The following is a 24287-nucleotide window of genomic DNA, read 5'->3' as shown; positions in this document are numbered from 1 at the left end:
TATTTGAATGTTCATAGCTGTATTATTCACAGTAGCCAAAAGGTGAGAAGAATTCAGATGTCCATCAGTGGATGAATGGATAAACAAAATATGGTACATCCATGGACTGAAACATTAGTCATAAAAGAGAATGAAGTACTGATAATATGCCACAACGTGCATGAGCCTTTCAAGTGTTACACTGACCTAGAGGAACCAGGCAGGAAAAGAAGTGGATTGTGTAATTTCATTTATACGAAATACCCAGCACAGCAAAGTCCATAGAGACAACAGGTTAGTAGTTAACGGTGAGCTGGGGGAGAAAGGAAACAGGACGTGACTGCTGGTGGGCGCAGGCCTTCCAATTGGGGTGATGAAAAATGTTTTAAAAATAATGATGATTTTTGCATTACCCTGTGAATTATACCCAAAACCCCTGAATTGTATATTTAAAAAGTAAATTCTGTGGTATGTGACAGACAAAGCAGGTACCAAACACTTGTTCTAGGCGAAGAGCTATAGGAACTCTTCATTTCTCTATTCTTGACTTACAAGTTTTGCATTTGAAAAAAAAAAAACAACTTTTGACCATTCAAGGAGTCTGACCTAGTTACAAGAAAAATTGTAGACTCCTCTTGCCGCTCACCAAGAGTCAGGCTTGGTGGTCTCTTTGTACATTTCTCTCAGACATTTGAATGCACATTAACAGGCGTGCGTGTGTACTTGAACCAAAAATGAGATCATACTGTTGTATGAACTGCTGCTCTTGAATATGTTGGGGATAGCTTCTCATGTCGATAGATGTGCTTCGTCATCTCCTTAATGGCTGTATCTTACTGCCTGGTCACTTATAACTTATTCACCAAGTCCTCCTCTCTTGACATTTAGGTTGTTTGTCCATGTTTGCTGTTGTTGAGAAATATATGTTGAACATCACTATAGCAAAATCTGTGCACATTTTGGTGATTTTTTTTTTAGGCTAAATTCCCAAGAGTAATTGATCAGAAGTACATATACGTGTTTAAGATATTGGATGTGTATGGTCAAACTGCCCTCCCGAAGGACTGTGTGTCCATGTGAATTTTGAAAGTCTGTCTGTCTGTCTATGAAAACTTTGTTTGGACCTTTAAATGTGTTGTTAATCCTGCTGAGCTTAAACATGGCTTCAGTAGAGAAACGTGTTCATAATGCTCAGTAAAGGGAAAGCCAGTCTCAGCAACTGAGACAGAAAGGAAGGAGCCCTCTTCTGAGTAATGACACAGAACGTCTCTACCTTTACTGTTTACACCGTGAGCAACAGAGCCAGGCTACGACCATTCTCTGCCTTCAGAAGCTTTGACTCTACATTGTCATGGTTCCGTTCCCATCCTTGTGAAAGGACAAGCTCTATCTCCCGAAGATATCGCTGATAAGAAATGTCAGAGTCAGGTTTTAGATGACATCTAGCCAAACACGGTAGATAAGCGGAAACAGACTGAGAGTTCTTACTTGGTCATCAGGCACATTTTCCCTTGGCAAATGGAATTGACACCACTCAGCCAGAAAATGTATTTTGGGTTCATGAGATGCTCAGACATGCCCAAGAAATTATGTAAAAAGTATGTTAATTGCGATGAGTATGGAGAGAAGGGCCCTCCCACTCTTTACCTGGTGGCAGAAAAGTAATTTCTATGTATTTGATCAAAGTAAAGACTAGATAGACAGTTGATGGTATATGAATTTGATCCTAAAGATTTTTTGAATTAATTATTATTGTGCTTTTCCTTCTTTATTCCAGCTCATTTGTTAATTCATATCCATTTCCTGAGGGCTTACTGTAGGCCAGATATTCTTCTGAGTAGTTTTCTTAATTTGCCTTAGTCTTTCTTTCTAATCTCTTTTTTTCTAACTCTTGTCATATGTCCATTGGTTTTAATAGTAACTTACCAAATGAAAGGCAAAGTGAAGTAGCAGAGCAGTTAAAAATATTCAAGTCCCAGTTTAGGGAAGTGAAGTAAACCTATTGGAATATTATGTAGCCAAAGAATTTGTAGTAATATGCAGGTAAAGTTTACAATGGAGAAGGCAATGGCAACCCACTCCAGTACTCTTGCCTGGAAAATCCCATGGGTAGAGGAGCCTGGTGGGCTACAGTCCATGAGGTCACGAAGAGTCGGACACGATGGAGCAACTTCACTTTCACTTTTCACTTTCATGCATTGGAGAAGGAAATGGCAGCCCACTCCAGTGTTCTTGCCTGGAGAATCCCAGGGACGGGGGAGCCTGATGGGCTGCCGTCTATGGGGTCGCACAGAGTCGGACACGAGTGAAGTGACTCAGCAGCAGCAGCAGCAGCATTTACCATATAAGTGCAAAATTATACAGATAGTGTGAATTCAGTCGTGTTTTTTCTTTTTTTTTAAAGTGTGTGAAATTGTTCTTATTTTCACTGGTGGTAGGATCATGGAAGATTTGCTTTTTTCCTATTTTTCAAATTTTCCTTAGTTTTTATAACAGGCATTATATAATCAAGGGAAGAATAAGCTAAGAATACTAACAGAATATTTTATATCTGTTGCTTTCTGGACTGCAAGATATAGAAATAGGAATGAACCTTCCAACTGTTAAATGTTAAAATCTGTTAGTAAGGGACTTTCCTGGCTGTCCAGGGGTTAGGACTTTGCTCAACCTTCCACTGAAGGGGTTCATGGGTTTGAAGATCCCCCTTGCCATGAGGCATGGCCAAAAAAAAAAAAAAAAAGCTAATAATGTGAACACTTGCTATTGACAGGTGGGAAGTACAGAAAAGAGGACATTTGTGTGTATAGTTTTTAATACTGAAATTTAAATAACACTGAAATTTGCATATGAATGTCTGAGTTGTTTTTTAGCATTTACTACAAATATAAATGGGTCAGATTTATTGAGATCATAAATCCTAAATAATAATCTAATAGTAATCTCAGTAATAGGTACTAAAATGATGGGTTATCCTGAATAATCTGATTGATTATTGATTATTGTTCTGATTGACAGCATTCTATGGCCTCATAATTTATTAATGTGTACCAACTTGTGAATGAAGATATTTGTAGGGGAAATGTGTGTGTAAGTATGTGGGAAATAATAAGTGTTTGAAACTTTATGTTGATCACTGAAACTGGTCTTAATTTTATTTCAGGAGAATGACATCTTCCTGGGCTGGGAAAAAGGAGCTTATAAGAAATGGGGAAAGAGTAAGAGAAAGGGCTCAGATCTAACTCTAGAAGAAATGAAAAAACAGGCTGCTGTCCAGTGTCTTCGATCTGCTTCTGATGAAGTGAGTTTACATTTGGTTTCTAATACTTAGGGGAGGAAAAAGGGGGAGATGTTTCTTAAAAGTTTATAAATAATACATCTTGACCAAAAAAAAATATAGCTTAGAAAAATAAAGTACTCATTATCTTACCACTGTTATGTAAACATTATCATGTTTTCCTTTATAGCATTTTTCTGTATGTATTGAGTTTTCTGTAATGTGTTTTTTTTTTAAGTACTGTTGTGATTAGAGAATACCTCATTTTATATCTTTTCCCCACTCAACATATACTTCATTTTGTTATTACATTACCTTTTAGTGGCTAAGTTATATTATCCAGTAATATTCCAATAGCCATCTGGTATGCTCTTTGTTACTGGGTATTTAGATGGCTTTTTATTTTTTGTTACACTATGTAGAATGTTTTCATGTGTGCTTTTTCCACATCTCTATTACTTCTTTTGGATATATTGCTAAAAGTGTGATAATGATTCTGACATTTAAGATCACTTTATTTGCTTAATTCATAACTTTTTGTTTGTTTTTAAAGAAAATACTGTAGGATGATGTTATTGCTCTTTTAACATTTCATGTGAAATATTTCTCATGTCCTTCAGCAACCTGAAATAGAATAGTTGTAGAGTATAATCACCTATTTAAATTCGTGCTACAAATTCTCACTTTATTACTCACTATAAGATGTAATCTCCAAAAAAAAAAAAAGATGTAATCTCTATAACTACTTAGAAAATTATTTTGTTTTTACCATGCTATTTGACCTAGGTGCTTTTAGGTGCCTTTCTAATACAGAGTTAAAGTGAGAAGATTCCTACAGGGTGTCTGTAGAGAGGCTTCTGGCCTTCAGAAACTTCCTCCCTAAATTATCTAGTGGTCTGAGGTTGGGGTAGCCAGCTTTGCTACACTTGATAATCCGCATATTCTCTCTGACTGCCACCTTCCATGCGCGCCTTGTCAAGCTCGTTCCGCGCTTCCCAGCCATGTGTTCTCATCCTGCTTAGAGCGGCCTGTGGGAGCCCTGTCTGTGCATTCCCGTCTTCCCTTCACAGCTGTGCCAGGACTCTTGAGTTCCCCGTTCCCCTGCTTTGCTTCTCCTGGTGCCCAGCAGAGTGCGTGCCTGTCATGTGGAAGGTACTGACCTTCTCTTGAGCTGAATGAACTCCAGCCTCTGAATGAAGAGTTCGGCTTTCGCCCTGTCCTCCTCTTTCTTCTCCCTCTCCCCCTTCGACATTGTTAACTTCAGATTTCTTGAAGCTGTGGCCTCATAGACTGTGGGGTAGGAGTTTGAAAATTACCGCTCCGGTGGCTGTCTTAGGAACCTTTTCATTACAGAGCGTAGAAACATAATTAACCTTGTTTAAGACAAAGTGGAAATATACGTGAAGGAGACAAGGGTCTCTCCCTGAAACCCAGTGCTGGAAATGCAGCAGCCTGAGCTGGGAGCCAAATGATTGACAGCCAGAGTTATTGTGTCTAATGACCTACAGTCTCTCATCTGCTCCTCTCCCTGTTTCTGGGTTGTTCCTTCTCTACCTGACGTCTGGTACCCAAGCCCGTTCAGTTAGAGGGAGAATCTGATTGGCTGGACTGGGGCCAGTTGTCTACCTCTGGTTTGATAATCTGCATCAAGGGGACAGAGTTGCCTGGAGCAGGGGCTGAGTGATAGGCAGTCCTCAGAGAAAAGGGGGTGGTTGGACAGTTACCCAAAAAGTGTTTCCTGTGTGACCCTGAAGGGGGTAGTAGATTGGGAGAGGAATTCAGAGTTTTTAAAGGAATTCAAAATGCAGATAGCTTTTAAAAGTGAGAGGTTAGTTCAGGTAAATTCTCTGGGCAAAATCCAAAGACGCTACTGCTGAGTCATGGCTGGGAGGAAAATCTGAGTAGGGAGTTTCAATCTGGGAAAGGATCTTATTTCCGCTTTGGAGCAAAGTTGCTGAGAAATGACTCTAGCCTTTAACTCATGGCGAAGTGGAGTGAAAGATGAGGAGCTAGGTCAGTGGGCAGAGGGGGAGTAGAGACAGCTGATGTGCAGTACAGGGCCCTGTCCTCCTGCAGTGAGGAGCCCGTGGGGTCTCAGGGTGCCCACCGGAGGTCGAGGTCAGGCAGAGAGGACAGTGCAGGGAATTGTTGCTTTAGCCTGGCTGTCAAAGGTGGGGTTTTTGTTTTCAAAGCCAGTGAAGCATATATGTCTTCTTTCCTTCTTTTATTAAAAACTGTTGCATTGCTTTTTCCTAACAAGGATTTTTTTTTTCCCTAATCTTATCAAATGAAAGTTGGCTGAGGAAGTGGAAGTGCCAGGCATTCACCAGGAGCTTGGTGTAGGCCGTTTGCAAGTCCCCTGGTTTTTCTTTGTAGAATCTGCTTCACTGAAAAGAAAAGATGGGAGAAGGCCCTACGTGGGGAGTTACAGCACAGATGTCTTCTATTTCGGCCACAGTGTATGTTGTATGCGGGGGGGGGGGGGGGGAGGTGTTCCTTCCCCGAGTACCGAGGACGGTGACGTTTGCAGTTTTGTGCTTCGCTCGCTCCCGCGCAGGTCTAATACCAGCTGCACGCCCTTCTCAGCGCAGCGCCCTGCGGTCACTGCGAACCATGAGAGCCAGAGCCACTAACAAGTTCACAGTCTGATCGAGTGCAGTGTTAGTGATGTAATCACGAGACGGGGATGCAGGTGATGCTCTCACCCTGTTAGGGGGGTAGACAGGTATCGGTGACGTCACCTGTCACGTGTGAGATGAGTTCTTGTTTCTTGCCTGTGTGCACACGTGACCACTGCAGCTGCAGCGCTGGCTGTTCTGTAAAAGCGTCCACTGTCCTCAGACTCTCGACTGCGTCGTGATTTAAGCAGAACAGCGGCCTTCTCTGACTGCACTTTGCATCCCTGTGATGTGATTCTTGTCCCCCTTTCACCCCTGGCATCAAGGTGTACCCACATCACAGCAGGCCTCTGGACCTGCTCCGCTCTGTAGTCATCTGAGAAGTGTTCAAAACCATAGGCAAGTTCAGTTATGTCAGAACTTTGTACATTGGTTATAGTTTGGCAGCACCGTGACGATGTGCGAGCCGTTGGCTTACTCCTCCAGGGGACCCTGCTCTGTAATGGACTTGGCTGTTTGTCAGGTCCAAGCTGAAACTGCCTTTGCTACAGTCTTCATTCACACATGCAGGTAGCGTGGAATTCTCTGGTACTCATTGTTTTCTGTAACATTTTGCATTCGCTTCAAGTGCAGCTGGTCCCGGGGCCGTAGAGGAATGGTGCTGTGACTCAGTGGTGGCCACTGGACATCCCCCAGTGGCGTTTCTCGCACGTGATGTCAGCCTGAGCTGCTTGTTTCTGTCACCGGTGGACACGGCACGTGCCTGCTGTGGTTAAGTGGACACGGACCCCCTTTCCCCCTTTCCAGAACAGAGAGAGTTGAACTGCGCCAGCGATTGTTTCTTGAATCCTCAAGTTTACTTCCTTTTGTTTTCTCTCTGCAGAGTTAGAGCTTTTTGTATCATTTTGCTTTTGTCTTTAATAATTATATTTGTTTCATTTTTATTGAGCTACTTAAAACTGAATCAAAGCTAGTATTTCATCTCCCATTTGGGGAGTGATTAGGATATTAGAAACTCAACAAGGGCCCTGTTTGGGGAAGAAATAAAGTTAGAATGCAATGATCACTTGGGTAGTTCAGTTAACTTAGTTTTTATTTTTCAATATATATTTTTCAATTTTTATTTTTCTTTCCATTTATTTTTATTAGTTGGAGGCTAATTACTTACAATATTGTAGTGGTTTTTGCCATACATTGACATGAATCAGCCATGGATAACTTAGTTTTGAAAATAACCGCACACTGCTTACTGTGGGCCCCTGACTTGATCTGTGGTTATTTGAAGAGCCTTGTAGAGAATCTATGTCTTTGGTACCGTGGAGTCTCATTGCAGTTGCTCATATTCTCTCACTGAGCTAAGTTCACCAGTGACATTCTTCTTGCCAGTAAAAGTCCATAGTACATCTCAGTATTTTGCATATGTATTATTTATATGCTCTACAGAGATGTGTATAAAAAACACATAAGGCTGTTCATGGCGGTTTACTGTCAGGGTGGATTTTGACCAGGTACGTTGCTCCTTTGCCTGCCAGCACCTGGACTTAATTCATTCTGGATAACAGAGCATCCGACATGTGCAGGGCCCCGTCTGGGTGCCCTGTGTGCCCCGCGCGTGGTGATGCCGTGCTCCCTCCACAGGCCAGACCCCCGAGAAGCCCGTGGGCTTTAAAGCTGAGATGTTCCTGGTTGCTGTGTTTCACAGCCAGCCCTGCCCACGGAAGCCCAGGCCTTATCTCCTTGGGCAGAGATGGAGCTGGGCCTTCAAGGAAGCCCATAGGCCCTTATGAGGGCTCCAGGTTTTCTTCTGAGAAGCCTCTAATGTTGGAGAGTTTGGAGCAGAGGAGTAATGCAACTTGACTTAACCTGCTAATAGCGTGCCGCTGGCTGTTACATGAAGAGTGCATGGGCCGGGTGAGGCCGGGTAGGTTCCTAGGCAGAGGTAGACCCAGAAAGCAGGTGAGAGGCTGTTACAGGAGTCCAGAAGGCCACCGACGATAAGGCCTGGTTGGATTCTAAATATATTTGGAAGCAGAGCTGACAAGATCAGGTGTGGGGTGGAGCCGCGGTTCCCAGCCATTTTGGTACTGGGGAACGGTTTAGCGGAAGACAGCTTTTCCCCCTGATGGGATGGGGGGCGGGGGGATGGTTCAGGCCATCATGTGAGCCATGGGGAAGGCAGATGAAGCTCTGCCCCCCCCACCTCCTGCTGTGCGGCCCCCAGCCCCGGGGGGTGCCACCCCTGCAAGGAGCGCAGAATCAAGGAAGACAGACCTGAACAGCTGCAGGAGTGGACTCTTCCCTTACCAAGGAAAGGGAATTCGGGAAGGAATACTAGCTCTGAGTGGACAGGTATGAATTAAGACTTGAACATGAGGTGCCTGGGAGAGCCAGCAGAGATCTTGAAAACGCAGTTGGATACGCGTGTCTGGGGTGCAGGGGCTGGTGATCTCAGCAGGGAGCATCGTCCTGGGGGTGCCGGGTCTTTTTGTCTCTTTAGGAAAATGTGGGGATTTTTATAGGAAATTTCCTGAACTATTAAGTGCTCTAAGCGAGGGTGTGAAAAAGGAAACAAATGAGAGGGGCTGCTATAACAATGTGAGGGTGAGGGCATAAAAAGAGGCATATGGGGGGGTTACAGTGTGGAGCCCGGAGCAGCGTTGCGCCCCTGTGGACGAGGCTGGGGAAGCACGGAGCTGTGAACACGGCTTGAGCCCCCCACATCCCCTCCCTGGGTGCGCCCCCTCTGTCTCTCTCTGTGGGCACCGCCACGCGGGACCTGTCCATCTCCCCTGCACGTCTGTATCCTTCTACTGAATGTTCCGTGAGACGATAACCAAAGCCGGACTGTTCTGCATGTAAACTTTAAAGGAGCGGTATCGTCCTGTATGTATTTTCCAACTTGTTTTTAGTTACCGTTTTGAGAGATTTTATCTATGTTGATGGTACGACCTTATTTCTTTGACTGCTCACTGTCCATTGTGACACTTATAAAGCTGTTTCTTCTCCGGGTCCTGGCCCTTTCAGGGGCTTCCCAGTTCTGACCGTGGTGAAGACCGCAGCGGGGACTGTTTCTGAGTCCCCATCCCGTGCAGCGCTTTTGCTCAAGGATGTCCTCCGTCCTCAGCCTGCTGCACTCCAGTCAGCTGTTCTTTCAGCATCTTCTGGCATCACAGGCTGAGTGTCTGATGAAAGCTGCGGACCTCACCAGAAAGACGGTCTTCTCTTACCTGCCTCCGTGGCCTGTGGAAGGCGCCTCTCTCCTCCTCTGTAGCACGGACTAGAGCTCACAGCAGCAGTGAGAGCTGGGGACGCCCGTGGGCGGGTGTGTGTGGACGCCCCTGCGCTCAGGGGTGGGACTCCAGCCCCCCGGGAGGGCAGAGACCGCCTTTTGTGCGTCTGGGCTTTTCTAAAGCTCCTCACCCTCGGATGTGTTCTCATCCTCGTGCCCGTGTGTCCCGCTGCTGCCTGAAGCACCGTCTGTGTGACCCCGCCACGCGCTGGTGCGCCTCCGCGGCCACCGGAAGGCCTGGCGCCGAGCCCTGGCGTACATTCTGGGCGCGCTCCCCGCTCTCCCGTCTGTTTCTTCCTGAACGGTACTGTGGGCCGGGCTGGGCCCCGCTGGGCAGCCCCGAGCCGGTCCTGTGTGAGGGGCCAGCCCGTTGCCGCCCACGGAGTGGGGACCCGACCATCCGGGCTTGCCCTCCTGGCTTGTCCAGCGCCTCCGCAGGGCCGGCTCAGCGCCGAGACCCTCTCCGCACGAGGCTGGGGCTCTGCTGATGGCCGATGGAGTCCGGAGTCGGCATCCCCAGAGGACAGGCGTCGCCCCTGCCGGTGACTCGCCAAGGAGTCCCCGTAGACCTGTGGGGCGAGTCCCCGAGACCTGGTCCCCAGAGTGCACAGTGTGCGGCTCCGCCGTCCCGTCGGTACTGCTGGAGAGGGGGAGCCAGGCAGGCGCGCAGCGCCCCGCACCTCTGCGGGGAAGCGTGAGATCGCACGGCGAAACCGGAGGCTGACGGGTGGATCCGCGGGGCTCTCTTCTCCCTGGCTTCCACAGCTCTGAAGACGGGGGGCTCCTCACTGAGGGGAAGGTTGCTGCAGAGAAACAGTCACGTGGCAGGATGGTCTCCTGAAAGTCCTAAACGTGACAATAGGAATGAAAGGCTGGAAGAAGGGTGGGAAGGTATAGCTGAGGAAGTCTCCCAGGAAGTAGACCCAAAAATGAAGCAGCGGTAAATAGAAAAGATAGAAGAAGTTAGGGGAGCAGTACAAGAAGTCAGCTTCCCTGGTGGCGCAGATGGTAAAGAATCTGCCTGCAATGCGGCAGACCCAGGTTCGACCCCTGGGTTGGGAGGTTCTCCATGAGAAGGGAATGGCAGCCCACTCCAGTATTCTGGCCTGGAGAATTCCGCTGACAGAGGAGCCTGGTGGGTTACAGTCCGTGGAATCGTAGTCGGGCACGACTGAGCAGCTAACACATAAGAAGTCAAAAACCCAGCTATTTGGAAGTGGTATTCTTAGCATTTTCCCGGTGTGGAAAGGAAGGCTTCACCTGAGGCGAAATTCAGACCCACGTCTGTTTGACTCCGCCCCCACCCCCGGTCCCGCACGGAATGGGCAGCTGAGTGCGTCTGCATGTCACACCGGTCAGTGATCACAGGGCTGGTGTGGGGCTGTCCGTCCAGCATTTAGGGGATGTCCAGTCTGAAAAGGTTCTCCGTAAAAGGTTAGCCTTTGAGATGATTAACATGAAACCCACAGAAACCTTTGTGGAGAGGAGGGATAACCAGGCAGGACAAGTCAGACTGCCTTTGCTTTCTTGATGCTAAAGATTAAAGTCCTTAGCTGAGCAGGATGGGAAGAGAGGAGGAGGAAGCCCCGTGCTGTGGGGTGGGAATGGAAGTTTGTCAGGAAACCAGTGAAAAGGCTTTCCCAGAAGCCTGGGGACGGTTCGTTGCTGAGGGTCTGACCGGGCTCCCTCATCCCGGAAGTGCCCCTGGGTCCACCCTGGGCCTGGGGGTAGTGAAGGCGGCAGGGCCCCACCGTGGGGGGCAGGCAGGACCCAGAGGACCTTGCGTTCCCTGGATCAGGTCGGTTTCTCATCCTTAATCGTCCAACCTCAAGCTCAGAGCAAAAATCCCAAGGTGTTTGAAAAGCGATAATCCAAAAATGAGACTCTGGAAAATGAAAATCATACCCACCATCTAGAGAGGCACCAGTATTCGAGTGACTAACGTGACAGGCACGCTCACCTTGGTTTACTCTCGGGAACCTTGAGATGGGGGTGTTCGGACACAAGGAGCAGGCCTGCACTCGGCCGCCCAGCAAGTGTGGGCAGGGCCGGGGACCCAGGCCCAGGTCCATTGCTCTGGGCCGTCTCCTGAGATGTGGGAGTTAGTGGAGTGTAAGCTCCACGGGGGCGACGGGCTTATCTCGCAGGCTGTTCTGAATGAGGGAGGAATAAACGAGTAAATGGCCATTACGGAAGACTGCCTCCCAGACCTCTCCTGAAAAGCACCAGGCTCTGTGTGTGGTTTCCTGGTATAAAGATTTGGATACTGTAACTTGCATTTTAGAGTGATCCTATGGTCTCCAGATAAATTTTTCATGTTGGTTTGATACTGGGAGGTAAATGGGTATTATCCATCTTGCAGCTGCAAAAGTGGTTCTTGAGTTAAATGGTAGAACGTTAGTGTTTGTTTTTCTTTTTTTTAATCTACACCATTTTTCTCCCTTTGAGTTATCCCTAATGCATGACTATAATATACTTCTTCCTTAAAATACTGTAGGCTCTGGGTGTTCTTGAATGCCCTTGTGGATATGATATGCTATTAAAGTATGATAATTAAAATTATCTAGTTAATATAATTGGGAAGAAGGATAAGATTTCTCATTAGTAGCACCAGATCCTCACTTTAGAATGCCTGCTGGGAGATGACAGGGTCCAGTGCGGCTTTTGACACCCTTTTTTGTTCTGTCTGCTCATGGGATAACCCAGTGGTCTAATGATTTTGTTTTTGAGAAGCTGTAGTTAGGATGCTGCAGGAATCAAGGAAGGCAGACAGGCCTGGTGGCAGCGTCTGTCCCTTGTGGAGCACGCATGTTGCTCCTCTCCCATTTGCATATGAGAGCAAATGGATACACTCCTAAGCTGCATTACTGTCCAGAGCCACTGAATTTTACAGTTGCTTGGAAGGAGTTTCCAAGACAAAGCCTAGAAGCGAGTAGCGTCCCGTGACTGGTCACGGCCGGCCCGTGGAGGACAGTACGTGCCCACCGGCTCAGAGCACTGACCCGAGTGGAGTAAGCGATGCCCTGGGCTGGGCGTTCTGCGCTGGAGGCTGGCGCCGGGTTTAGAAACAGCGACACAGGCTTGCTGTGCAGAGAGCAGCGTGCCGCCGGCAGTCAGCTGACACTGGTGTTAGGTTCATGGTCCGGAGGAAATGGAATAAAGCAGCCATACTCATCACACCTTGAACGCTATGGTAAGCGAGTCTCCCTGGTGGAATTGTGTAGTCGGAGTCGTGTTTATGACTTAGTCCCTGCCGTGGTTTCTAGGGCTTCTTCAGGAAAGGTCAGCTCTCTCCTGGCCCATTTTCCCTCTTTCTCCTTCTGTCCTGTCTCCCATCAAACGCTGTGCTGTGATGTGGATAGCATGTAACTTAATCAGTGTGTACAATTAGCCGTTCGCATTGTGATCCTTCTTGCCGCTCAGACTGTGTGACCGTGCTGTTTCTCCTTCAGGATATCTCTAATGCTCATGCTGAGTCATTTTGAGGGAAGCAAATGGGGTAACGTTCTATTTTTAGCCCCTCGAGGCCCCGCGAGGGCGAAGGGCAGCAGAGTCCTGTGCGTCCGCTCGGGTCATGCCCACCTAGAGGGACTCGGTTCCAGTTTAAGTAGGACTTTTCAGCTGCTGAGTAAACACAGAGCTCCTGGGAAATGCGTTCACTTTTCTGGTACCTTGTGAAAGGTTGTTTCCTTTTCCTCCCTTGAGAGAGAGAATTTTACCAGTTTGAAAGTCTGCGTAGTGAAAGGTTTGCTCACGCCTGTCTGCATCATTCATTTTTCCGTCAAGTGAGGCTCTTATTCTCCCCCCACCCTCCCACCAATTTCAGACTCTTCCACGCCCTCTCCTTAAATTTTACCCTGATTCTGTACAGAGGTCAGCACCCTACCCATGACCCATGCAGTGCAGCTTTCACATTTGTTCACAGTGATGACATCTGTTTTCCATCTGCTCTTTCTGTTCCAGTCATGAGTGGTTCACTTTAAAAGAGGAAAAAAGAAAAAGAAATCACCTGTTTTCTTTAGACCGTGAACTGCTGAGAGGACCAGAAGGCAGTTTTTGTGATTTTAATTTGTATCAAGCCTGGGACAAGCCCTTTGCCCACACGGATGCTACAGATGTTGAATAATGTTTTTGACAGTGATGGGCTCTTAGCTGTAAGACAGGCATTTAGGCCCTGAGGCTCCCCTGTGAGCAAGCTGCTGTACCCCCGGGAAGACGGGCCAGTCCGGGAGTCTCATGAGTATTTTCACATTCTATCAGCAAGTGCCGGTGAATATGCTTTATTAGTAAACTGTGTCTGCTGGATTGAATCTACAGACCTGTAGTTTTTAGACTCTTATGTTCATTTAAATATGGGTAATGTATTTCTTTTGAAACATGAAAGATCTGTAAAGCTTTCCTGTTAAGATGACAGTGTACCGACAGCCTGACTCGTCCATACCTGGCAGTCACCGTGTCGCTTCTGTCCCCGCAGAGCTCTGGCATTGAGACTTTGGTGGAGGAGCTCTGCTCCAGGCTGAAGGACCTGCAGAGCCAGCAAGGTGAGAGCGCGGTCGCCGCGGGCCGTCCACATCCACCACGCAGGGCACCGGCCTCAGAACCGATCGGAAAGAAGGAGCACGGAGCCGAAGTCTTCATGCCCAGCGTGTCGCCAGGCCGGTGTCCTGCCCCGTCTTTGGCTGTGGGTGGCTGCTGGTCAGCCCACGGCCATCCTCTGCAGAGAGGTCCCTTGCTCTCAGAGGAGTGACTTCATCTGCCGGAGCACTCCCGGAGAGGAGATGAAGCTCTGGATCTGGAGCAGTCATCTCTCATCTCTTCCATCCTCCCCCTCCTCCCCACCATCCCAGACTAACACTTGCCTGGGTGGCAGCGAGGCCTGCAGAGGTGTGTCACCTCTCACTCAGGTTGGCCGCGGGAGCTCTTGCCTTGAGTCTTGATGATTTCGGAAAGGCAGACTCGACAGGCCCATCGAGTTGTTGTGATCTGTGAACACTCACAGCTTCTTTCCCAGCATTTCTGCAGGCCCATAGAATGAGAATTACCTGTTAAGGGTCTTTATTTTGCTTGTCCTCTTCATGGTCATCTTGCTGCACGCCCCCAAGTCCCAAGCCTTTTTAAAGGCACAGTTTGTTTCTAATCTGAGGGCAGGATCGTGAGCTAAGAGTTGAAACACAGCCCTTGCTCCCCTAGATGCTAAGTAACAGAGCTAATTGTAGTAACTTTCTTTACATATCAGTGTTAATCAGGAAGAGGCAATATAAAGTCCGTGAGTGCAGAATCTTGTGAGAAAATATTTTTAGAATCCTAACAGATGTTCTGCCCTTGCGGTGTAATTAATAAGCACCCAGAGATTTCAGTCTTGTAACTACGTGCCTCTAGCGCACTCTGTCAGTGATGAGGTGAGAGAGCTCGGCCCAGTGTTAACGGCTGAGCAGAGTTTGCTCTGCCTCACTGAAGAAAGAGTGGCTGAAGAAAGACTGTCTTTTCAGTTGTGCCACGGAGCATGTGGGATCTCAGTTCCCTGACCAGGGATCGAACCCACACCCTCTGTATTGGAAGCGTGGAGTCTTAACCCCTGGACCACTAGGGAAGCCCCTGAAGAAATAAGATTTTTATTAAAAAGATAAACTGGTGTTGAGTTCTTTTTAAGCCATAGAAGCCTGTGTCATTTCTGAGTAAATTTACTTGAGAAACTTTTAAAAACAGGAGCATTTACCGACTTGATACAAGACAGATCTTTCTGAATTTTTGTTTCGTTAACAGAAGAGAAGATTCACAAGAAGTTAGAGGGGTCTCCCTCTCCAGAGGCAGAACTATCGCCCACAGCGAAGGATCAAGTGGAAATGTACGTCAGACATTCCATGATAAAGTCACTCTAATGACTGCCCCGCTGCGTGGTTTACAGGTTTAGTTTGTCATCTTCTATTTAGTTTGCTATTTTATAACTCAGGAGTCTACTGAGCACTTACTGTGTGCCCGACACAGAGAATCCAAAGGTGGATAAGATGGTCTCATCTTTTTTCACACACATTGAATCAATATTTGTGAATCTGATGAAACGAACAAGGTTATTATTTATGGTCCGTTCATATATGACCTTTGAAATTCAATGCCAGTCCTTTGAGCCAGCAGTGGGAATGAAGTTTGTCCTTGTTTTACACACAAGGAAGCCAGCTTCCCCTTGCTGATTACAGAGGGAGCGTGGGCAGGTCAGGAGCCTGTGTCAGACTTGTTTCCTGAAGATGCTTTTCCAGCTTTCTTCATAAGTGGTTTGTATTTAAATTGGCCGCATTGTAAGCAGAGTTCCTTACCACACGTGTCAGGGGAGTCTTCCAAACTTGTAAATCTTAAGGGGAAAGCAGGACATCGTTGGTCATGTGGCGTGTGCCGTCCGGCGTGGCGTGTGCCGTCCGGCGTGGTAGGCGTGGCCGCCTGTGGCTGGTGCCCGTTCTCCACGTGGCTGTTTCAGATGGAGATGAGCTGTTTGCGTTCCGACCCGAGTCCAAAGATTTCATATAAAAAAGAATGTAAAGCATTGCATTAGTGTTTTTACTACTGAGTTTATATGAGATGATCGTGTGGATATATCTGGCTAAGTAAAATACACTGTCGAAATTAATGTCACTTGTTTCTTCTTACACTTCTAACGGGACTCCGAGAACATTAAAAATGACTCACAAAGCTCACAGTATGTTTCCGTCGGGCAGCTTGGTGTAGATGGAAAACGAGAGTCCGGCGTAGGCCCGTGAAAACCCAGCCCTCCATCACTCCGTGTGTGACCTTGACTGGCCTCCGCAATGACAGTCCCCACGCTGGCAGCCGGTCTGACTCTCCCGAGTCCTCCTTTGCCAGTCTGGTCTGTGTGGCTCTGAAACCCTCCATGGCTACCAGTTTTCTTGGAAACTGAAACCCTGTTTCCAAGCCCTCCGACGCCAGCCTCCCTGGTTTCCCGCCCCTTGTTGCAGTAGCCGCTGCTCTCACGAGGCGCGGGGAGGGGGCATCTTCGTATCCTCACCCAGGTTCCCACGCCACACAGTGGGCGCTCAGCAGACCGCAGCATGCCTGGAACATCAGGCCCAGGTGTGGTCCACCTCGTTTGAACAGTCACAACCTGATTGTTCCGGGCCTCGCCAGCATCCATCCCCTTTCCCGAACCCTCGAATCCCACGATCGCTGCCATTTCTGACGGCCTGCTTAACCAGCTGGGTGTCGCGCTTGGCTCCTGAGAAGGAGACACAGTGAGAGTCTGCGAAGGTGCCCTTCTGCCTTCCTGTGCATGTTCATTCCTCCCCTCCTCAGCTCTGTGACATAGATACTGTGGTCAGCCCGTGTTCTAGGCCACAGAGAGGTTTAGGAGCTGTGCCTCAGGTCACGGAGCTGGCAGATAGCAGCGTGAGGACTCCGGCTCGGGGAGCGTGGCTTCAGAGCGTGTGCTCGCAGCTGCTTTGCTCTCCAGCTCCTCACCCGCATCTGTTTCTAGTGCGCGTGACAGCCGTGTGAGAGAAGCCACGGTACCCCCACTTTCCAGGTGAGGCAGCGGCCCGTGACACTGCATGAGTCGCTTAACGTCACAAGCAGAGTAAATGAGCTGAGATTCACATTCAGATAGTCCTTATCAGAATATTAACATTCTTCCCACCGTATCCCATTTGTACTTGTAACTTTACGAAAATCCAAAGTTTAAAGTCATCATCTTAACATATTCTCTAAGTATTCCTGTAGCGCTTACCTCGATGTTGAACGTTGAAAGTGCTTGATCCATGGACCTAAATTTAAAGGTTTTACTGTATTGTCAGTTGTTTTTTTTTAAGTTGCTCACTCATGGATGACGTGTAAACACTGACTGTTGAAATGAAATATCCCATTTCTCTGATGGGTGATGTTTTACTATATCGGATACGTCTGAGCGCCTGCTTTTGAAATCTCTTGCTTGTTTTTTCAGGTACTATGAAGCGTTTCCACCGCTCTCCGAGAAGCCCGTTTGCCTGCAGGAAATCATGACCGTGTGGAACAAGTCCGCAGGCGGCTCCTACTCCAGCTCGTCTTCGTCGTCCACAGCCCCTCCAGCCAGCACAGACACGCCCTCCCCCAAGGACTGCAACAGCGAAGGCGAGGTCATCCGGGAGAGAAGCGGCGATGCGCCCGCCAGCCTGCACGAGAGAACGCAGGGCGGCCGCAGCCACAGCGAAAAGGAGAACAGGTTCAGGAACGGGCCCGGCGAAGAGCGGCCCGCGCCGCCGTACAAGAAGCAGAGCCGGCACCGGCCCGACGGGAAGCCGCGCCCGCGCTCCTGGTCCTCCGGCTCCAGCGAAGCCGGCTCGAGCTCCAGCGGGAACCAGGGGGAGCCAAAGGCGGCGGCGAAGTGCGTGAAGGCAAGGCACAAGGCGCGCGAGATCCGGAGCAAGAAGGGAGCGCGCGGCGCGCAGGGCCGGCTCTCGCTGAAGCACGCCGAGAAGGCGGAGAGGCACCCGCACGCCGCCGGGAGCAGCAGCAGCAGCGGCGGCGGCTCCGTCAGACAGCTGTGCAAGCGGGGCAGGCGGCCGCTGAAGGAGCCGGGCAGGAAGGAGGCGGGCGCCGCCGAGGGCGGAGACCTGCTCCTGGAGAGCAGGGCGGACCGCGAGTACAAGGAGGAGCCGCTGTGGTACACGGAGCCCATCGCCGAGTACTTCGTCCCTCTGAGCAGAAAGAGCAAGCTGGAGACCACCTACCGCAACAGGCAGGACGCCGGCGCCGCGGCCTCGGCCGCCGTGGAGGAGCTGTCCGAGTCGGTGCACGGTCTCTGCATCAGCAACAACGATATTCACAAGACATACCTCGCGGCAGGCACTTTCATCGATGGTCACTTTGTAGAAATGCCTGCAGTCATAAATGAGGATATCGACCTCGCTGGGACCTCATTCTGTCCTCTGCCAGAGGACGACAAATACTTGGATGATATTCATCTGTCAGAATTAACACACTTCTACGAAGTGGATATTGACCAATCCATGTTGGATCCCGGTGCCTCAGAAACCACGCAAGGAGAAAGTCGGATTTTGAATATGATTCGACAAAAAAGCAAAGAGAAGACAGATTTTGAGGCAGAATGTTGCATAGTGTTAGATGGAATGGAGTTTCAAGGGGAACGTGCAATATGGGCAGACTGTACCAGCTCTGTGGGCGCTGAGGGCTTTCTCCTGCAAGACCTCGGCAGCCTGGCCCAGTTCTGGGAGTGCTGTTCGTCCAGCTCTGGCGATGCCGACGGGGAGAGTTTTGCGGGGGACTCCCCGGTTCGACTCTCCCCGACTTTAGACAGCACAGTGCTCAATCCGCATTTGCTGGCCGGCAATCAAGAGCTCTTTTCAGATATTAATGAAGGATCTGGTATAAACTCTTGTTTTTCAGTGTTTGAAGTGCAATGCAGTAATTCTGTTTTACCATTTTCTTTTGAAACACTCAACTTGGGAAATGAAAATACAGATTCTAGTGCTAACATGCTTGGGAAAACACAGTCTAGATTACTAATATGGACCAAAAATAGTGCCTTTGAAGAAAATGAACACTGTTCTAATCTTTCAACAAGAACTTGTAGTCCGTGGTCCCATTCAGAAGAAACACGTTCAGACAATGAGACGTTAAATATCCAGTTTGAAGAATCCACACAGTTTAACGCAGAGGATATTAATTATGTAGTTCCTAGAGTCTCGTCCAATTATGTAGATGAAGAACTCCTAGATTTTTTGCAGGATGAAACTTGCCAGCAAAACAATAGGACTTTAGGAGAAATCCCAACATTAGTTTTCCAAAAAAAATCTAAACTAGAATCTGTCTGTGGTATTCAGCTAGAACAAAAAGCAGAGAACAAAGCCTTCGAAACTACGCAGGTGTGTAGTGAAGGCAGTCCGCGCGGAGATGGCTACAGCTCAGGGGTTATTAAAGACATTTGGACAAAGATGGCAGATAGAAATTCTGCAGCTCTGCTAGAAATAGAAAGCGTTGATGATGAGTTGTTTCCGACAGATGTAAATAACTACTGCTGCTGTTTGGATGCTGAGGCTCCAATGGAGCCCCTCCAGGAGCCCAACAAGGCCGTGCAGAGATCAGAATACCATCTGTGGGAGGGCCAGAAAGAGACCCTGGAGAAGAGAGCCTTTGTGTCCGGCGAGCTGTCCAAGGTGGATGGCGGGGACTACACCACCCCCTCGAAACCTTGGGACGTGGCCCAAGACAAAGAGAACTCATTCATCCTGGGAGGGGTTTACGGAGAGCTCAAAACCTTCAACAGCGACGGGGAGTGGGCGGTCGTACCACCCAGCCACGCCAAAGGAAGCTTGCTGCAGTGTGCCGCTTCCGACGTGGTGACCATAGCGGGCACAGATGTCTTTATGACCCCCGGAAACAGCTTCGCTCCTGGTCACAGGCAGTTATGGAAACCTTTTGTGTCCTTCGAACAGAGCGACCAGCCGAAGAGCGGGGAAAACGGATTGAATAAGGGATTTTCCTTCATCTTCCATGAAGACTTACTAGGAGCTTGTGGCAACTTTCAAGTTGAAGATCCTGGACTCGAGTATCCCTTCTCTTCCTTTGACTTAAGCAATCCGTTTTCACAAGTTCTCCATGTAGAGTGTTCCTTTGAACCCGAAGGGATTGCATCTTTCAGTCCTAGCTTCAAACCGAAATCGATCCTCTGCTCTGATTCCGATAGCGAAGTTTTCCACCCCAGGATATGCGATGTCGACAGAACCCAGTACCGGGCCATCCGGATCTCCCCCAGGACTCATTTTCGCCCCATCTCTGCGTCTGAACTCTCCCCCGGAGGAGGAAGCGAGTCAGAATTTGAATCCGAGAGAGATGAAGCAAATATTCCCATTCCTTCTCAAGTCGATACATTTGAAGATCCACAGGCAGATCTCAAACCCCTGGAAGAGGACGCAGAGAAAGAAGGCCATTACTATGGGAAGTCCGAGCTTGAGTCTGGGAAGTTCCTCCCCAGGCTAAAGAAGTCTGGGATGGAGAAGAGTGCCCAGACGTCCCTGGATTCCCAGGAGGAGTCGGCCGGGGTCCTCCCGGCAGGAGAGCGGAACCCGTGCCTGGCGTGCAGCGTGAGTGAACCTCTGGAGATCGACCTGGGAAGCCCAGAGGCAAACTGTAAAATCACGGCACAGTGCGAGGAGGAAATTAGTCATTTCTGCAGCTGCAAAGCGGGCTGTCAGTTCCCTGCTTATGAAGATGATCCAGTTTCTTCAGGACAGCTGGAAGAGGTATGTGTCAGTGGGGATCGGTGCTTGGTGGGAGGATTTGATCAGACTTTAAGAACAGCCATTTCAGGCAAAGAAAAGATAGGGTTAAATTATTGGGAATTTAGCTTGAACATCTTAAAACTTAGCATCCCTATGATTTTTACATAAGGACTTAATGTGGATTTGATGTTTATCAATTTGAACTAGACAGTTGACATTTTTAAATAAATCAGAGTATGAGGTGTTTCTGGGTGGTCTTAACATGCATGTGCTATGCTTAAAGCAAAGCATTCACAACTGATGAATCCAGAAGTGGCTGTTCACTCTTTGGAAGGCCCCGTTGCTCCTCAGAAGTGGTGGCAAAGGGTTTCTTGAAGTAGGAAGCCTGTCTGACTGTCTCTGCAACAGTGATTAGTTTATAAAAAGTTACATTTTACATGTAAGATAAATTGCATCTCTGTAGAATTCTCTGGAATTTTTTGTGGTACGTGTAGCAATTAACCCTCAATACAAATGTAACAAAATAACTTCCACAGAACCCCTGCAGGTGTGCCCATGCTTATTACAAAGTATGTATTCCTGAAGTTACACCAACTGTATGGGTCAGCCTGTCAAATGAGGTTAATAGGAATAGTTTTGTTAATGGAGTCATTGTACCATTTGACTACTGCTGAGAAGTGGTCTGAGGTTAAACTGTACAAGAAGTAACAGTGAAGGGGATGACCCATTCCCAAGGAAAAGCCTGGGGCTCTGCACGCCTGGTCCTTTTCCAGAGGCAACTTTTTGAAAAGTCAGGTGGAGGTGTCAAGAAGTGAGGCCACTTGTGGCTGGAGAGCAGCTGGGTCACCCTTCCTTGCGTCCGTGGTCCTGCACGCTCTGCCCACCTGCCCTTCACGTGGCTCCGTCCAGCTGGACCCACAAGGTGCCCCCCGTTCCTCTCTGCTCCACCTGCAGCAGAAATCATTTCTCCCTCCTTTTAATTTTCATGCACTTTATGCCTTTCCTCTTAGTTGCATTTGCCATTTTGCATGAGTCCTCGGTGTCCTTTCTTTGTTAAGCTGTGAGCTCCTCCTGGATTCAGATGGCATCTCATCCATGTGTCCCGTCGGCGCCTCGGAGTGGCCCTAAGTGCAGGTGGTGGCGGGAAGCCCCCACAGCGACCCGAGAATCACTGTCTGAGGCGCTTGTGTGGGGATCTTTAGCCAGGAATTGAATCCCACCAAAACAGTAACATCTGAGCTGCTCAGGACAACAAAAAAGTATGACGTTGTTAGCCTCCATCTGCTTGCTGGTCGCCCACTTTCATCCTTAAAAGTGCCCGCATGTCCTGTGTGTCTCGCCTGGCTCCAGATGGGGAAAGGAAGAAAAAGAGGGACGAAGGAGAGTCTGCGTCAGAGCCACCACCACAGGCCTCCACCTCCTAGCGTGTTGGCGTCTCTGTGTGTTATCAGAGCTCTGGCTTGTCTGACAGGTCTGTTCAGTTGCTGAGTCGTGTCTGACTCTTTGCGACCCCATGGACTGCAGCACGCCAGGCCTCCCTGTCCACCACCAACTCCCGGAGCTTGCTCAAATTCATGTCCATCGAGTCGGTGATGCCATCCAACCCTCTCATCATCTGTCGTCCCCTTCTCCTCCCGCCTTCGATTTTTGCCAACAGACCTGACAGGTCTGGGGCACCAGCTAAGTCCTCAGAGGACCCACACCATTGCTGGTCCCCGCAGCCCTGGTCTCAGCAGTGTCGCCTACAGCTCCCACCTCGTAGCTGCATCTGAGCTGCAGAAAGGTTGAGGGTGGCCCGAAAGGCCCCAGGCTGGGCCAGGATCTTGCCTCTTCACTCTCACGCTGCCTGTCCGTCTCAGAGATCTCCAGCCAGGTCATCTTCCCCCCACTTCCCTGATTGAGGGCAATCTTTGCAGAGGGCATGGCTCTGTTTTTTTAAGAAGTCACTAGTTGCCCATCTGTTTTAGAGCACAGGTGGTCTAGAATGTAGGATTTCTGATAGAATTGGTACCCAGAAGCATGAATTAACGATCCTCTTCAAAACCTTAGTTGAGTTCAGTTCAGCAAACATTTATTAAACATCGCCCACATCCTGTGGCCGGTGCCTTAAATGAACCAGAGGCTGTCCTTGCCCCGGGAGAATTCAGCCTGGTCCTGAAGACCAGTCTGTGAGCAGCTGATTTGTTCTCCATCGCGCAGGTCTTCTCTGCCGTGGTTCCGATTTGGGCGTTCCAGGAGGGCGTGTCCGTGGCACACTGGTCCCCTCCCAGCCGCGAGTGTGAGTCCCGGCATGTTGCCTCTGAGGACCTGTGTGCTTGTGGAAGCACATACGTGTTCACATATGTTCTCTCTACTTTTTTTCGGTCCGACCGTTTTTTGTGGTTTTTTGACTGAAATGACACTTTATTTAGAATCAACCTTCTTTATTTTCTGCATATTACTCCATCATTTGGAGGTACTAGAATTTCCTAGCTGGTTCCTTACATTTGAGGATGTTTGTGTGTGTTAGTCACTCAATCATGTCCAACTCTTTGCGACCCCACGGACTGTAGCCCGCCAGGCTTCTCTGTCCATGGAATTACCAGGCAGGAGTACTGGAGTGGATTGCAATTCCCTTCTCCAGAGGAACTTCCCAACCCAGGGATCAAACCCTGGTCTCCCGCATCGCAGGCAGATTCTTTACCAACTGAGCCACAGGGAAGTCCTTTGAGGGTGTTCAGGTCCACACAGTTTGCGGTGGCAGGGGTGACAGCCTGGGGAGGGTGAACACAGGATGCGTGGGAACCAGGGGAGGACCGACCTGGCCTGAGAGTGCGGAGGAGGCTGGCACACAGACCCGCGCGTCCAGGGCGGAGAGGGGGAGGCAGGGCATGCCAGGCAGAAGCAGCAGCAGTTGCGCGGGTGAGCAGCTCATCTGTGCAGGGTGGCAGCCAGCACGTGGTCGCGGCGGCCGAGGAGCGAGGGAAAGGTGAGGGCAGGTGAGCGGCTGCGTGCCTTGGTGCCCGGCTCTGCGTGACCTTGTGGCAGGAGCGTCCGCGCTGTCGTCTGCTCGATGGCTGACTCCCTGTCGTGCCCGCCCTGAAGGCCCAGAGCAGCAGCAAGAGGCTTGGTCGTGCCTCCAGGAGTTTGCAGTCCAGGAGGGGAAAGCGTCCCTCGGGACAGGCAGCAGTGCCGTGGGGGTCAGGGGCTCTGACGATCGGAGGGCGCGAGGGCCCAGCCCACCTGCGCCAGACGCTGTGCCCTCTATTGCCACCAGCTCCCTACCGAATGCCCGCAGTGACATTCCCCCTGGGGACGGCTCAGGGCACGTGGGCCCGGAGGGTGGGGTGCTCGCCCGAGACCCCTGCATGAGGGCCAGAGCCGGAGCTCCTTCCACCGCCACGCACTTCCCGACCGGAAAGGAGGACTACGACAATCATGCCCGAGCGGGGCTCCCTGGCGCAGGGCGTCTCTTTTCCTCTTCCTTTTGTGAGGTGAATAACGAGAGCTGGCTGTGGCCGAGGGCACCATTCGGCGCTCTGTTTGCAGAACAGAACCCAGAGCAGGGGCCCCAGACTCCGTTCTTATCCCCAGAAGCAGGAGTGTTCAGTGAGGATTTAAAACAGCGAGCGTTTACCCAACCTTCATCTCCTGAAGAATTACTGACCATTCCATCTCCTGCTACAGACGTTTCCGATAAGGCTTTCTGGATAGTGTCCACATCTTCCCTCTTTACTGTTTCCTTCATCCGTCACACGTTTAAGGGCCGACTCTGTCTGGGCACTGTTCTAGGTGCCGGCCATAAAGGAACAGAGAGAGATGCGCCTCCTGCATCGTGGAGGTATAATCCGTGAGCAGCGTGAAGCTGCCTGTACATTAGAACACCAGTGCCGTGGGAAGGCTGAGCGGAGGAGGACGTGGCAGGACGG

The 24287-nt window shown here is 49.4% G+C and overlaps 1 protein-coding gene across 7 annotated transcripts in view; it reads left to right on the top strand.

Annotated features, from left to right (window-relative positions):
- The window catches only part of KIAA0232 (KIAA0232 ortholog), an 82358-nt gene that overhangs the window by 46323 nt on the left and 11748 nt on the right, over nt 1–24287 (top strand). For 6 of the 7 annotated variants that reach the window (XM_043906113.1, XM_043906111.1, XM_043906112.1 and 3 more), the window contains 4 exons: nt 3140–3277; nt 13635–13701; nt 14924–15005; nt 17103–20400. In XM_043906113.1, coding sequence (XP_043762048.1) covers nt 3140–3277; nt 13635–13701; nt 14924–15005; nt 17103–20400 — 3585 coding nt within the window. Of the gene's footprint in view, nt 1–3139; nt 3278–10430; nt 12354–13634; nt 13702–14923; nt 15006–17102; nt 20401–24287 lie in introns of those variants that run through there. The other variant, XM_043906114.1, reaches the window with a different exon arrangement.

The sequence above is a fragment of the Cervus elaphus genome, chromosome 6 (genome assembly GCF_910594005.1).
Source record: "Cervus elaphus chromosome 6, mCerEla1.1, whole genome shotgun sequence".
Taxonomy (NCBI): domain Eukaryota; kingdom Metazoa; phylum Chordata; class Mammalia; order Artiodactyla; family Cervidae; genus Cervus; species Cervus elaphus.
This window is presented reverse-complemented; position numbering and strand designations above follow the sequence as displayed.